Here is a 16726-nt window from a genome sequence, read left to right on the forward strand (position 1 = left end):
ATGTTGGACTGAAACAGGGATGTGTCATGTCCCCATGGCTGTTCAATCTGTATACGGATGGGGTTATAAAAGAGGTACAAGGTAGGGCAGTGGATGTTGGAGCAACCTTAACCCCTAACCATCATGTGTCAGTAGGAACTGTCAGAAAATCGGTGGCGTGGCAGCGTCAAGTGTTGGAACGAACCGCACTTGCTCTTCCGGCACAGTTTGAAGTGGCTGCCACTTTATCTCATCACCAAAAGCTCGGGGGAGACTCCCTTCAGCCTGCCCAACCATGCCTCAGTAGTCTCTATGACTTGCAAGGTGTGGGATGATTTTTTTTTTTTATGCGAGGAAGAAGGACCCAAAGGTGGTTAACCTGCAATTATTGTTCCTTCTGAGAGAAAAACAAACTACAAAAGAGAGCCAAAGTCAAGATCTGATCATTTTGAGATGCCTGGACACACTGCATTTAAAAGAATGCAGATCATAGGATGCAGGAAATACAGACAGAGGGAGACAGTTCCAGAGTTAACCTGTTGCATAAATGAAGGACGGGGAGTAACGGTTAACTCTTGCATTAGAGAGTTGGACAGAAAAGGGATGAGAGTTTGCTGCTAGACGGGTGCTATTCGCCCATCGTATAGGTGGAGGAATGCATGCAGACAGTCTAGAGGAACAGTGACCATTGAAGTAGCGACAGAAGAGATAAAGATGCAACAGTGCGACGAAGAGACAGAGGTTGAAGGGAGTCAGTAAGAGGAGGAGAGTTAATGAGACAAAAAGCCTTTGACTCCATCCTATTGAGAAGAGCTGTATGTGGGGAGCCTCCCCACACATGAGAGTTGTACTCTAAACAAGGGCAGATAAAACCCCTGTATAGAGTCAACAATTGTGCAGGGGTAAAGAAGGAAAGGAGTCGGCTTGGCACACCTAATCTCTTGGAAGCAGATTTTACAAGAGACGTAATATGATCTTTCCAAGGTGAGTCCCGGGTAAATGAAACCCCAAGCATGTTCAAGGATGATGCAGGATTAAGCTGAATATTATTAAACATTCATGGGTATGCCTGTGGAAGATTATGTCGGGTTGATAGATGTAAAAACTGAGTCTTTGATGCATTAAAAACAACCAGCTTATTTTTACCCCAGTCAGAGATACAAGCCAAGTCAGACATTAGGTGTGCCATAGCCTCATCCCTTGTTTGTTGACGTAACTGCTGAGATGGACTTTGCGAGAACCCTCCTCATCTGATTTTGTTCCCGCCTCATGGAATTTTGCCTCATCCACCCCTGCCAAGCCTCTTTCCAAAGGATACTAGGAATGGACTCAGTGGTGGTGCCAAAGGGTATGCCTCGGACACCACCATGTCTAGTTTATCTAGTAATGGAGAAGTTATCACGTTGACAGCAAACCCATGGTCGAGGCTGTGGGAAGACACACGAACACATCCTATTTTCGTAGCAAAAATTAGCCCTTTTCCTCATATCATTACTCATCAATGCAATGACTTCCAGACCTAGGGATACTTTCATTCACAAGAAGAAGAGTTGATGAGTAATATGGTATTTAATTAATATCCCTAACTCCTATAGTTTCTAAGATATTAAGAGGCAACCTATTTTTTTTTTCCCCCAAGACATGAGGTACGAGCAGATTTTAGCCCGGCGTCCATGGATTAATGGGAGAGGGCAGTGTTTGGTTGTTGTTTGCAGGTGATACTGCATTGTTAAGTGAAGATCACAGGAACTGCAAAGCTTGGTGAATGGGTTTGGGAGAAAGTGTAAGAAATGGAATCTAAAGGTGAATGTAGCGATGAGTAAAGTTATGGTCTTCAACAGAAATGAAGCCACTGAATGTACAATGAAGCTGTAGGAGGAGGAAATGGAAATGTGAGTGCATTTAAGTACTTGGGTAGTGTGATGAGTAAGGATGGAAGTTTAGAGGATGAAGTGCTTGAAAGGGTACAACAAGGAAGAAAGGTTGCTGGTTCCTTGAAAGCAGTCATAAGGAACAGAGAAGTGAGCATGGAAGTAAAAAAGCCGATTCATGACAGTATTGTGATACCAACCCTAACATATGGAAGTGAAGCTTGGACCTTGCTGAAAGGGCACAAGTCAAGTGTGAGGGCAATGGAAATTAGTTATCTGAGAGGAGCATGTGGAGTTACGTGGAAAGACTCACTGATAAATAAGGAAGTGAAGGAGTGTTGTGGTGTGGACATGGATGCGATAGAAAGCATTAAGAGAAATACACTGGTTTGGCCATGTGGAGAGGATGGAAAGCAAGAGACTAACGAGGAGAGTGTATGCGAGTGAGGTGGAGGGAAGAAGAGGCAGGGGGAGGCCGAGGATGAGCTGGAGGGATGGAGTGGAGAGTTATAGGAGAGGGGGGTGTGAGCTGGGAACAGGGCAATGAAATGGCGTTGGACAGGGGGACATGGCGGTAATATGTTTGGGGCCACCTCTTATGGGATTGAGGCATCTGGCAATAGATAGATAGATAGATAGTTTTAAAGGCCTTGTTACAAAGATGAACACTATAGCTATGCACCTCCCACCTTTACCTTTACATAAAACAGTACACCATTCACACTGATAGTCCATCTGTAATATAAGCAGTGTGGTGAATGTTCTTCAATAACAGTAACTGCCAACCCTACATAAATGTACACAATAAAAACTCAGATTTGTTTGTTACTACATACTCCACAGTTCACAGTTCAATTAAAAGCAAAACATACATATAGTTATTTCACAAAAACTGTAGGCACAACTCTGGAAATCAGGTAAGAAGCCCTTTTCCTGGGTCCACGTGTATCCTTACAACATTTTAATGGCATACTAATCCCCTCCAGCACTCACATATCACCTGGCATTTAGCTACTACATGTAATAACCATCACCTCTTAACTGATATGCTAGAGATATCATATTCAGATCTGGTGTTGTGATATTAATGGAGGAATTTTCACAATGTGCTGGTAGGGCCACATACAGTAGAAGAACAGTAAACAATGTAATACCTAATTCAAATTCACTCTTCCTTGCAACCATACAGTTCAAAGCCCAGTGCTCTACTCACCTCTTCATCACTCTCCCAACTCCCCCCAAAAATAATAAATAATAATAACAATCAAAATAATAATATGTGCCACTGCTGAACAGATATTCAATGAAATGTTATCCTCTTAAAATAATAATGAATCAATGCTTATATGTACATATGCACAATTAATCCACCCAGGGATCCATGGATAGAAGTGTTAAAGAACAGTACAGAGCTCAAGAACAATCTCCTGCGAGTTGCTGATTCAGTGAGTGGCTGGACAAGCCCCCCCCCCTCCCCCCAGGACATAAAGTACCTTGGTGGTCGGATGAGTGTGTGGAAGCAGTGGAAGCAGTAGTTAAGGGAAAAAAAAAGTATCTTCCAGGAATGGAAAAGGGGTGGTAACAAAGAGGAATACTTGGCTGCCAAGCACAGGGCTAAAAATGAGGTTTACAAGGCAAAAGCTGAGTCTCAGAGACTTGTACTTGATAACATAAATAGTGTGGAAAGGAAGAATATGATATTTAAGGTAGCAAATCAGATGAACAGGGAAAACAGGGATATCACAGGTGAGCTGTGTGTGAAGAATCACGAAGGAAAAATAGTGGTGAACAGTGGCGATATTAACAATGCCTGAAGAGAACATAACTGGTTGCTGAATGACGAGCATGTGATGTGGTGTGTGGGATGAAGAAGAGATGGAGGGGGATGCAAGGAACAGCGTGGTGGAATGAAGAGGTGAGATAGGCTGTGGCACAAAAGAAGAAAGCATACAATGAATGGATGAGAAATAGGGGCGTGGAAGAAGTTGAGAGGCAGAAGAGAGTTATATGAAGAAAGAGAGTGAGAGGTGAAAAGATTAGTAAGAGAATAAGAAGAGAGTGGATGATGAATTTGGAAGGAATTTGAGTGTAAAGTGGAGGGACTAAGAAAATGTTCTGGAAAGAGGTACAGTACAGTAAAAAGAGTAAGACAGGGTGGAAGTGAGGTTAGCAGGGGAGTGAAAGATAAAAATGGTAGATTACTAGTGGAGAAGGGAGAAAAAGTGAGCAGATGGAGAGAACACTTTAAGGAATTGTTGAACATACAAGATGGAAGTAATGTGAGTATAAGTGGCTAGGGAATGGCTGGGAGGAGGAGGGAGGTGAGAATACAGGAAGAAATCAGTAGGACAGAAGTTGTGGAAGCAATGAAGAAAGTTAAATCGGGGAAAGCCCCAGGAATTGATGGAGTGTGTGGTGAAATGCTGAAGCATGGGGGAGAGATAGTAGTAGAATGGACGTCGAAAATGTGCAGATTGGCCTGGGAGGAAGGTAGAGTCCCGGAGGATTGGAAGTCAGGTATAATTATTCCTTTGTACAAAGGAAAAGGGGAAAAAGAAGTGTGTGGTAATCATAGGGGCATTTGTCTTCTTAGTATAATAGGAAAAGTGTATGGTAGGATACTTATTGACAGAGTTAGAGAAAGAACAGAGAAATTAGTTGAAGAACAGGGAGCCTTTAGGAAGGGAAGAGGTTGTGTAGATCAGATATTCATTCTTAGAACTTTAGTGGAAAAGTTTCTAGAGAAGGGAGAGAAGTTGTATGCGGCTTTCATGGATTTGGAGAAAGCATATGACAGGGTGGATGGACAAAGATTGTGGAAAGTATTAAGAATATAATTATGGAGTAGATGGGAAGTAGTTGAATGCTGTGAAGAGTATGTATGATGGTGCGAAGGCTGCAGTGTGTATGGATGGTGAACTAAGTGAATTTTTCTCTTTGAAAGTTGGGTTGAAACAGGGATGTGTCATGTCTCCATGGTTGTTCGATCTGTACATGGTTGGGGTAAAAAAAAAGAGGTACAAGGTAGGGTAGTGGATGTTGGAGTGGCCCTAGTGAGAGAGGGTAGTGTTTGGAAACTCCCTGTACTGTTGTTTGCAGATGATACTGTGTTGTTGAGTGAAGACAAAGGAGAGCTGCAAGGCTTGGTGGATGAGTTTGGGAGAGTGTGTAAGAAACGGAATCTAAAGGTGAATGTAGGGAAGAGTAAAGTTATGGTCTTTGAGAGAGGTGAAGTCAGTGAATGTACAGCGAGGTTGGATGGTGAGGAATTGGAAAATGTGAGTACGTTTAAGTACTTGGGTAGTGTGATGAGTAAGGATGGAGGTTTGGAGGGTGAAGTGCTTGAAAGGGTACAGCAGGGAAGAAAGGTTGCTGGTTCCTTGAAAGCAGTGATAAGAAGCAGGGAAGTGAGCATGGAAGTGAAAAAGTTACTACATGACAGTACTGTATTGTGATACCAACTCTAACGTATGGAAGTGAAGCTTGGACTTTGCTGGAAGGACACAAGTCAAGAGTGAGAGCAGTGGAAATGAGTTATTTAAGAGGAGCCTGTGGAGTCACATGGAGTGACAGGCTGACAAATGAGGATATAAAGGAGCGTTGTGGTGTGGATGTGGATGTGATAGGAAGCGTTAGGAGAAATACACTGAGGTGGTTTGGCCATGTGGAGAGGATGGAGGGTGAGAGACTGATGAGGAGAGTGTATGTGAGTGAGGTGGAGGGAGGAAGAGGAAGGGGGAGGCCGAGGATGAGATGGAGGGATGGGGTGGAGAGGTATATGAGAAAGTGGGATGTGAGTTGGGAGCGGGGCAGTGAAATGGCGGGGGACAGGGCGACGTGGAGGCAATTTGTTTGTGGACACCCCGAACGGGACAGAGGCGTCTGACAATAGATAGATAGAGAGATGAATGAGGAGTTTGACTGGAACAGGAAAGGTTAAAGACAGCAGATCCAGTGTTTGGCCCTTGGCCTTTGATTGATGCTGCTATTGTGAGCAAGGCAATAGGCAGGATGCAGGTGGGGAAGGCAGCAGGTGTGTCTTGGTTGACTACTGAAATGCTGAAAGCTTCAGGAGATATAGGCGTGTGGTTAGTTACTGACATGATAAATACGATTATATCTGAGTGCGTTGTCCCAGATGTTTGGCTGAAGAGTGTAATTATAAATGTGCACAAGGGGAAGGGTGACACCCTGGAAAGAGGAAATTATAGAGGCATAAAGCTTTTAGACCACATAATGAAGGTAATGGAGAGAGTTCTAGAAGGTATGATTAGAGAATGAGTGAATATTGATGAGATGCAGTTTAGGTTTATGCAAGACAAAGGGACCACTGATGCCATACTCACTGTTCGACAGCTTCGTGAAAAATATATAGGGAAGAAAAGGAATCTGTACTTTGCTTTTGTTGATGTGGAGAAGGCCTTTGACAGAGTCCCTAGGGAGGTGATGAACCAGGTAATGATAAAGCTTGGGATTGAGGAGTGGCTGGTTAGGGTGGTTATGGCTATGTATGTGAGTGCTTGGACCCAAGTAAGGGTGAATGGAGATTTAAGTGAAGTTTTCTGTGAATGTTGGTGCGCATCAAGGGATCAGTCTTGAGCCCCTTGTCCTTTATCATGGTACTTTAAGCCCTCACATAACTCAGTGTCAAATGGCCACCCTTTACAGGAAGATGGTGTCTGGCAATAGATAGATAGATAGATATTACTTCAGAAATGGACTCCAGTGGGAGATGTCATATGCTGATGATTTGGTGTTGACTGCAGAGAATGAAATAGAGGCGGAGGAAAGATTTAGGAAGTGGAGAAATGGTATGGGGAACTAGGGCTTATGAGTAAATGCAGTTAAAATAAAAGTGATGGTATCTAAGGCTGGTGGTGGTCCTGTCAAAGAAGAGAGTGGTGTCCGAATTTCCATAGGGATGTGGGAAGTAATTACATCTTGTGCAGTGTTTGTATTAAGTGGGTGCATAAGAGATGTAGTGGTATTAAAAGTAAACTGTGACATAATACTGATATCATGCATTCTGTGTGTCAGGGAAAACATGTGGAGACTGTCAGGCATGCTGATGAGTCTCTCGAGGGTGTGGACAAGTTTTGTTATTTGGGAAACATGTTATGTGCTGGAGGTGGGGCTGAAGCTAGCTCTGTGGCTATCATGAAGAGTGGTTGGAAGAAGTTCAGGGAGCTGTTGCCTCTCCTGACTTTGAAAGGGCTCTCCCTCCATGCTAAGGGATCTTTGTATGCAGCATGTGTTGGGAGCGTAATGCTGTATGGTAGTGAGACCTGAGCAGTAATGGAAGAGGATAATCACAGGTTTAAATGTACAGAAATGACAATCATTAGGTAGATGTGCAGTGCGTCCTTGAGAGCGAGACCTGGGGGGGCTAGGTTTACAAAGGAAGAGTTGAGAGGTAGGATGGGAGTGGAGTGTATTGGTGTTGTGACGAGGAAAAGTAGACTGAGATGGTCTGGGCATGTGGAGAGGATGGGGGATGATAATTTGGTGCAGAAAGTGAGAAGTGTTAACATCAGGGTTGCAAGAGGTAGACCAAAAAAAAAAACGTGGGATGAGTTTGACCTCAGGGATAAGGGACTGAATAAGGAAGTTGCCAGAGATCGAGCAATGTGGAGAGCTGCCATTAGGTGACCAAGGTAGATGCATGCAAGCATGTTGGAGCCTTTAAAAATGAAATGAAATGAAACAAAACAATCCATCAATTATCCAATCCTTCATTTCCCCATCTGGACCAAAGGGGCCTGAGACTACTGGAATGCTCTGAATGATAATTTGCTTCAAGTGGCAAAATGTAAAAAAGGATTGGCTAATCTTATCATCATCATCATCATCATCATAGTACTAATCCTGTTATCCATGTACAAAGTGAGTGAGGAGATGCAAAGCATTGCTATTTTAAAATTCAAGGACATAAATTTGAAGATACAAGAAGACAAGACAAACTGCAATCCCTCTTTCTCTCTGATGAGTCAAAAGAGCTACAAGGCTGACTGCAACAGAAGTATTGAGTAGTGTAGTTACAACACCTCTGAGCCAACACATGAAGGATAGGTTTCCAGCACCATCTCCTATCTCTTTGCACCCAGAAACCACATCATGTTCTAAGTGGCTTTAGAGATTTTGTTACACCTCATCATTATCTAATGCCTTGCTTCCTCCTGGGAACTGCTGGACAGGGGATGGCCTCTTCCTTAAGGATTTATGCTGTACATTGTATCTCAGTATTCTCTTATGTTACTAATGTAAATATTCATTCATTTTTCATTCACTGCCAGACGCCATGTATCCCAAATGGGGTGGCCAACAGCTTAGAGTTAATTGTTTTACAGGGAGGGGCACTAATCCTCCACCAACCCCACTTGACACATAGGGGTTATGCCAACAGCATCTGGTGTTCCCAGGCGGTCACCCATCCAAGTACTAACCAGCAATGTAAACAATCTCAATATTACAATTATATAAATAGCATACAAAAAAATGCTAAGATGTAATATGCAAAATAAATCACTGTTCATCCATCCATCCATCATCCAATCCTACGCTGCCCCATGAGGAGTGTAGGAGCCCGGGGCCAGGCAAGTTGGTCCTGACATATGAGATGAGAGTGAAGACTGTTCACTAATGTATGTAAATTGTTTTTTGATCTGGAGAGGTTACCTCCATAAGCTGATTTCCTTAAAAAATACACCTCCTCCTCCTCTATGCTGAATAACAAATTCCCAGTTATAGTGGGGCAGATAAGCAGAAGAAATGGGCATTTTGTGACTAAAGCATGAAACGTTCAGGACTGCCAGCAGATATCATAAGGTTTATTTTCAGATGTTGAAGCAACTTTGATCTGACCTCTGATGACCTTGATAGGTCAATGACCCCAAGGTCAATTTTAAGTATATTTTTCATGATACTGTTCATTATGATTCTGCCTATATTTAACTATAATGCATCCAGTTTTTAACCCCTTAACTGCGCATGGCGTTTTTTTTTAGGTATCTGTGGTGCACAGACACGGGTAAAAATGAAATTTCCCAAAGGCCAAATTTTGTCTTAGGAACTGAAAGAACACATGCCAAAGTATATAGTAATGAAATATTAGCTCAATATTTACTTTGGTAAAGCCAAGGATGAACATCGAAGTGTCTGATTCCCTATTGCAATGTATGGCTTTCATTTTCTTTTTCAGTTTTGGTTTTGAAGATTCAAACATGCTTGCATGGGTCGACCTTGGTCACCATGGAACTATATTCGAAATTCACCTGCGCAGCCAGGGCTGTATTGAGCAGTCGCACTCGGAACAGCCCAGGCTGTATAAAGCAGTTAACGGGTTAGTTAATGCTTTTAAAACCCATTAAAAGTGTTTCTCATTACTATTAGGACTAATCTGACCTTTCTGTGACCTTTAGTTGTTATTCCTTATTCACTTATGGTGTTTCACAAGTATGATAAGTGCTGGCTAACAGAGTGCTCTAGTACACTAAAATTCATTTATCATATTGTGTGTTGCAGGTTAGATCACTGCATGTGACGGAGTGGTGATGTAGAACTGTGTAGCTGTAGTATTGCGTGAAGTGGTGGTGTAGTTGCAGGAAGCTGCAGAACCTTGTAGCTGTACAAAGCTTAGCTTAGTCTGCTTTCTTGCTTATTGCATACAGTACTCCACACCATGGTGAAGTGTCACATTCTGGTTGATACAACTCTGTCTCACAAACCCAAGCATTCAAGATTACCTTCCATAACTATATGGGATCTGTGTGCTCTCTGCCAAACAGAAACTGATGAAACTCTGCAGTGCCCAGCTCAATCAACCAAGAAACCTATTGGTGCTCAGTACATCTCATTGGCAAATGACCTCCTCCAGTTTCAAGAACTTGGAAATATGCCAATAGAGTTTGATTCTAACAGACTAGATGATGGAACAGGTACTGAAGCCACTCTGACTGCCAACAATGCAAAATGGCACAAGCCTTGTCAAGTGAAATTCAATCAAAACATGCTAAAGTGACAACAAAACAGAAAATCAGCCGAAGTGCAGCTGGCTGCTTCCACCTTCCACACACATTCTGCTGACAACAATATTAGACAAACAGAACCTTTGTGCTTCTTCTGTAATGAACCAACTGGTTCAGAAGTTCTACATGAAGCTGGAACAAATCAAATAGATGAAAATGTTAGGAAATGTGCTATACAGTTAGAGGACACAGAGTTAGAGGACACAGCGTGTCCCTGGTGACATGACTATCCTTGAGGTTAAGTATTACCACAACTGCTTGCATAAACTCTATAACAGGGCAAGGTATGCCATCCCCAAGGATGAAAATGAAGATGAAAGTTGCTTCCGTGGAACTGTTTTTGCTAAGTTGGTGGCATTCATGGAGGAAAAGCATGCTGATGATTGTGCCCCAGTATTAAAGCTGGCAGATCTTGGAGAAATCCAGAAGATCCATCTGCAGCAGCTGGGTGTCTCTGTGCAGAACCGTGTACACACTACAAGACTAAAGAAGGCCACTTTCAGTGTTTCCTGACCTTAGATCACATTCCAAGGGAAGAGACACACTTATCATTTGAAAATGACATCAGAGATGCTCTCAGGAAGGTTTGCGACCACAGCAATGATGCCATTCATTTATTAGAGCAGCACAAGTAGTGCAAAAGAAAATGTTAAGTATTTCATTTTTGATGGTTCATATTATCTCGACTTTTTTTTTTTTTTTTTATGTGACCGATTCTGGGCAAAGGCTTCACAGCCTGCTTTCAAGGCCCAGTAGTCCTCCTACGTACCGCACACCTCTACATGTCACCACTTCGGCGCTAACACCCACCGTCCATATTGAATACATGCTAGGGCTGTCTCATACAGGACTGGTGTATTGGTATTAGCGGGGGTATTTTTACGACATGTCGGCGGGCCTTCTGGTAGATCAGTAAAGTCTGATTTTATGAAATTCAAATCCTTAAACTGTTCCCTGCCTCAGCGGGATTTGAACCCGGGTCTGTCAGGACTGCAGGCCAACTCTCTACCGATTGAGCCACCGCCTCCCCAAAAGATGCTCTTCCAACACCACTACTTGCCCTGGTAAATATGATCTTGGATGGAGCCAACACAGAAGACCAAACTCTACTAGGAAACATGTCTACCACAACTGCTGCCCTAACAGAATCACAGCTTCTAGTCTTCAATAGTGTTAAATATGCACAAGCCGAGATGTCACCAAGAACGATACATCATTGCAGGGACTGTGAAACTCCACTTCCTCTGTATGTGTCATTAAAAATTCATGGTGTTACATGCAACACGGCACTCACTGACATGCTTTTCAGTCTTGGGATGTGCGTCTCATATGACAAGCTCCTGTAACTGTCATCTGATACTGCCAATGGAATTTGTGAAAACTTCAGTATGGAGAATGCTGTATGCCCAACAAAGATGTGCCATGGTCTATTCACAACAGCAGCAGTTGAGAACATTGATCACAATCCTAGTTTTGCCACAGCCAAAGATTCATTCCATGGTACTGCAATCTCCCTCATTCAACAACCATCACATGAATGTGCAGGCAATGAGCATAGTGTTTCCATCATTAACCAGGCCTTTCCATCAAGCAGGTCAATTGTCCCTCTTCCACAAGCCTACACTAGTGTTCCACCAGTTACTCAGAAGACAAAACAGTTTACAGTACCGGCAGTCCAAGGACCTGTGCGACCCTTTGACCTTCAAACTCTGGAAGCCACCAGAAAAGAAGATGAATGGCTTGATGCTGTAATGGCCACTCTAAAAATCCCACACATGGACAAAGATGACTGGGTATCATGGTCTGCATACCCTGCTGACAAACAGCAAGCAGCTTTGCCTCCACCAGCGATCAATGCTCTTTTGCCCGTTTCATGAAAGTGCACACTCTGTGGCCATGATATGCCATCCCATGGATGTAGTCAGAGTAGCAGTTCAGCTTCTAAACCCAGGCCAAATTTCTGTTCTTGCAGTTGATTAACCACTCTCTGCTACTGCCAATGAAATTCTGTGGACGTGGCCAGCAAGTCATGGAGAGGCCCCTTGGTTCTGTTCACAAAAATTCAATTGGAAGAACTGTGAATAGCTTTTGGAACTGGCTCCAGTTTTTGTGACCTCTAAGTGTGGTCCAAGTACCTGCAAGAGATTCCCAGTGCTTCATGCTTTCACTGGATATGATAACATCTGCCTTTTGTGGAAGAGGCAAGAAGACTGCCTGGGACACTTGGAATGTCTATCCTGAAGTTACCAAGGCTTTTCCTGAGCTCTTGGAGATGCCAAGGGATGTGAGAAAGCATTCACTGTTACACTCTGAGAGCTTTGTGGTGCTCATGTATGAGGGCCAGTGCTGCCATGAAAATAAATGAAACACAGAAACAACTCTTCTTCCAGGTGTCATGAAGCTTAGAAAACATGCCCCCAACAATGGAGGCTTTGAAACAACACATTAAGCATGCCACATACCATATAAACATCTGGAACAAGGCCTTGGTTCCTGACCCTCATGTACAAGCCCTTTGAACTGGGGTGTGATAAATGAAACAAGTGGATGGGAACCACTTTGAAACACACTTCCAGAAACATCAGTCACATTATGAACTTATTCACTGTGGCAGCAAAAAGGATTGTACTGGACACTGCAAATGTTCAAAGGCAGCTCTAACGTGTACTGCTTTAAGCGCATGTTCAGGAGACTGTTATAATTAGAAAGGCTGGAGCATATAGGTATATTTGCTGATGCTATATATTCAGACTGTTTGTTAATTGCATTTATCTGAAAAAAAGTAACAAAATATGTGTTACATATAGTAACTAGAAATATGAATTATTTTTGTTACAAAAAAAAAAAAAAAAATTCACTTTTCACATAGGCAATGAGGTAGAAATTTAATAGTCAAAGGTCAACGACCTCTAGATGACCCCAAATGTAAAATTAAAGGAGTTGCCATATCTGACAACTTAAACTGAGAGGCTTCGTCAAAGTTCTGCAGCATAAAATAGGTTTAACTACTGTACAAGTAATTGTCTTGCAATATTCAAAATGTTCTTCACAAAGGTGCTAAAGGAGAAATTTCATAATGCGAAAGGTCAGTGCCCCCTAGATAACCTTGAAAGCCAAATTAAGACTACTGTCATAGCTGACAACCTGAGAGGCATAGTCAAGGTTCTGCAACATAAAATAGGTGTAACTACAAGTAATGGTCTTAAAATAATTAAAATATTCTTAACACTGGTGATAAAATAAAATTATCATGACATCCAAGATCAATGACCTCTAGATGACCTCAAAGTTCAATCTGAAAGTGCTTCCACATCTGAAAATAATATTCATGATACAGTATACAGAACAAGCCTAAAAGTTTCATACTTTAGTCACAAAATGCACTATTCTTTCATATATTTAGATTATCTGTCCCACTATTAGCAGGAAGAGCAGAGTAAAACCACTCTCCTCGGGCTAAAAGGGTTAAGGGGATTGGCTTGTTGAAAATGGCGGGTCTGGGCAAAGTTGAGTTACGCCCATAAATATAATCCTTCAACATTTCCTCATTTCCCTGTGAAATATTACTCCTGAAAACTGAATAAAAATTGGTCAATTTTTACTTTATTTCAAACTTTCGCAGGTCGTCTGGGAGTGGGGCAACACAGGGTGGATGGGTATACCTATAATATGACCGTATGGCTCAATAAAACCACCTAAATAATTGAATATACTGTCATTCATGTTGGCGCAGACGATGAGAAAGACTGATGGAACCTTCTGAGTCAACTTGGAGACAACGAGGCCAACTACAGTGTTGGGGACATCTCAGTACACAATGCAGACGAGGTAGACTACATTCTTGGGGTCTTCTGAGACACCTTGGAGATGATGACACCCACTACAGTGTTGGGTCCTTCCAAAAACAGCATGGAGACAAGGCAGACTACAGTGTTGGGGCATTCTGAGATACACTGGAGACGACAAGGCAGACAACAGTATTGGTCCCTTCTTAGCCACCTAATGGCAACAATGTGTTCTCAAACTTCTCGATAAGCTCAATAACTACTGGTCATACAAGGTTCATTGATATACCAATCGAAAGGGTGTAAAAAGTTCTATAAGGTATGCCAGGCATTCTATTCTACTCCCTCCTGTTCATGCATAGCACGTTAGTAAATTTGGGGAAACTTTGAGGGCCGTTTTCTCAAAATGTAATTTTGTGACCTCTGAGATCAATAAGCTCATTTACTATTGGTTGTACGAGGATCATTTATATACCAATTGAAAGCTCGTAAAAAGTTCTGTAAGTTCAACTCATTGTATTTTTATATTCCTCCCCATTCGTGCACAGAATCTCTTCAAAGTCTGATTAGGAAGGAACTAATTATACCTAATTTCCTCATCACCCAGTGTCGTAATTAGATATGTTATCATAAACTTACGAGTCTCAATTCAAGACACACCTTCCGTGAGTTGTGTGAACACCAAAAATATATGATACACGGCATTTTTTTGGACTACATCGAATTTTGGCAATGGTATTCAGTTTATCCCAATTGTAACTAATTCGAAAACTAATCTACCGATTTCCAATTATGAGGTACCAATCATTACCTCGAACAGCCCTCTATATGTGTGTGCCAAATCTCACTGAAATCAGATGAAATCTACTGACATGTTCAGAGTAACAACCGGATGATCTCCTTAATGTCCTTCTGCCTAAATCAGATATGATGATAACTGAAACATTACTACACATTTGCTCTAACCTGACAAAGATTCCAAACCACTTTCAGATCAATTTATGGCAAAGTGTTGTCAGACTAGTAAGTACAGACACTCACTCCTACTTCATAACTACAGCTGATCTAATTTCATGTAAAGGAGACTTTGAAATGTATTCAATTTGTGGGACTTAGTTCCACTGAGTAAAAACAGACTAATTACTGACACTGCAGAAGACAAAGTGTGAGGGTTAATAGGACGGTACACACATTCACACAAAAATTCAAGTTTACTCACCTCCTTTCCTAATTTCTGAGTGAAGGTGTGCAAGCCCTCTGGTGGCGCTAAGGACAACCTTACAGAATGTGGTCCAGCTGAGGGTCTGCTCGGCCAAGTATGAACTGAGGCGGCCACGTGGACAGTAGGACAACACCAACCCAAAGTATAAACTCCCATCTGGTCCCGTACAGTCACCACCACCTGCAAGGAAAATGGTTAGGAGTTAATCTGTAGTTTTTAAATACGTGTACAGCAGTGCCCTAGTTACGCATCAATGAACATTCCCTCCCTCCCTCTCATCATCTTTATATTATAGGTCTCAACAGAACAGTATTATAGGTATCAACAGAACTGTAACTGATAATCTTACTGTAAGCTACTGTGGACTTAAACCTTGCTGAGCTGCAGACCTCATATGAGGCACAATGAAGGTCAGCTCAGATTGCCCTCCAAGCCTCATTTAAGGTTCAATTTACACTGGTTATATAACAGGAGAGGTAAACTATCTTACAATAAGCATGGAAGGGGTTAATATGGAAAAGGAATCGTCAAAAATATAAAATACAGTAAAAAGATGATGTCTATACTGATAAAACAACAATTTAAACACGCTGTAATTGCGGTAGGTAGAAGACTATGTTAATGAAAACTTTGCACCAAAAGTACAAATTCTTATCTGTCCCCCTCATTTACTGATAGTGAAAACCAACACCCAAATGGAACAGAGTTGAAAAAGAGGATATATGATAATGTTACTCAAGCATATAACAGGACAGGATAAAACTGACACAGAGAGACTACTGTACAGAATATAATACATGTAAACATAACATGAGGAGGAGATAGTCAAAAACAACATAAAGTACGAGATGATAAAGATATACGGAAGTACTGTTTTCCTGTCAGAGCAACTGACTCTTAGATGAAGTTGTCAGTGCCTAAATTACTTACAAATTAAAAGAAAAGCATAATAGAACATTATCAAAAGACAGGACATTATGAGTCTGTGCCAATCCAGAAAAAGTACAATTAAGTAAAAAATATGTAAACATCTCTCACTCTCACTCTCTCTCACACACACACACACACACACACACACACACAAAACTACTGACCAAGGTAGGTGAGGAGATTTGGGTGGTCCATGAGAGGGAGAGAGTAGATGTACTTCTCATTGGTGTAGGATCCCTTATGATGCAGCGGGAACATCTTCACAGCAACCACTTCACCCTCCACCATTGCTCGGTAAGCTGTGCCAAACCTACCCTGACCTGAAAAAAATGCAGCACTTAATCCCCACAATACCAGTACATCATCTACATTTTCTTTCTGCTGCAACAAACCTACCCTGACCTGAGGAAAAAATAAAAAGAGTAAAAAAATGAATATGGTAAGTAAAGCTTATCTCCTACACCATTAACCCATCACGTCCGGGGGTTGTTTTCACCACCCAAACCACCAGAAGGTGTTTTTCTTAAAAATCACCTATTTAAATCATAATTTCACAGCTAAAACTACAATATAATATTATAGTATGTTATAATATAATGCTATAATCGTAATAATAATAACACCAATACTACTACAAAACACTAGATCACGTATACATGACCCCCAGATGGCCCCAGAGAGGCATGTATACATGTCACCCAGATGGCAGGGGTTAAGTATGTCAATTATATTTTCCTTTAGCTGCTATCAGATGTTTGATTCTCCTTAATTATGTGACCATGTGATGAAGAGGGAAAGCTACATTTAACAGAGGCTTGACTGGTACGTCAACAAGAGTGAGGCCCATTTAATACTGAACGCTGTTGATAGACACTCTCTGCAGGACTCCACTACACCCTGCCCTCGGGTGGGAAA

General features: G+C 41.9%; 1 protein-coding gene across 1 annotated transcript in view; it reads right to left on the minus strand.

The window, feature by feature from the left end:
* LOC145410993 (uncharacterized) overlaps positions 1–16726 on the minus strand; it is a 406180-nt gene that overhangs the window by 55222 nt on the left and 334232 nt on the right. The window contains exons 5-6 of the mRNA XM_080281052.1: positions 15976–16131; positions 14879–15061 (exon numbers count right to left, since the gene is read on the minus strand). Of these exons, the coding sequence (XP_080137178.1) occupies positions 14879–15061; positions 15976–16131 (339 nt within the window). The remainder of the gene's footprint in view (positions 1–14878; positions 15062–15975; positions 16132–16726) is intronic.

The sequence above is a fragment of the Coenobita brevimanus genome, chromosome 87 (genome assembly GCF_032717465.1).
Source record: "Coenobita brevimanus isolate Jiangsu-jjx chromosome 87, ASM3271746v2, whole genome shotgun sequence".
NCBI classification, from domain to species: domain Eukaryota; kingdom Metazoa; phylum Arthropoda; class Malacostraca; order Decapoda; family Coenobitidae; genus Coenobita; species Coenobita brevimanus.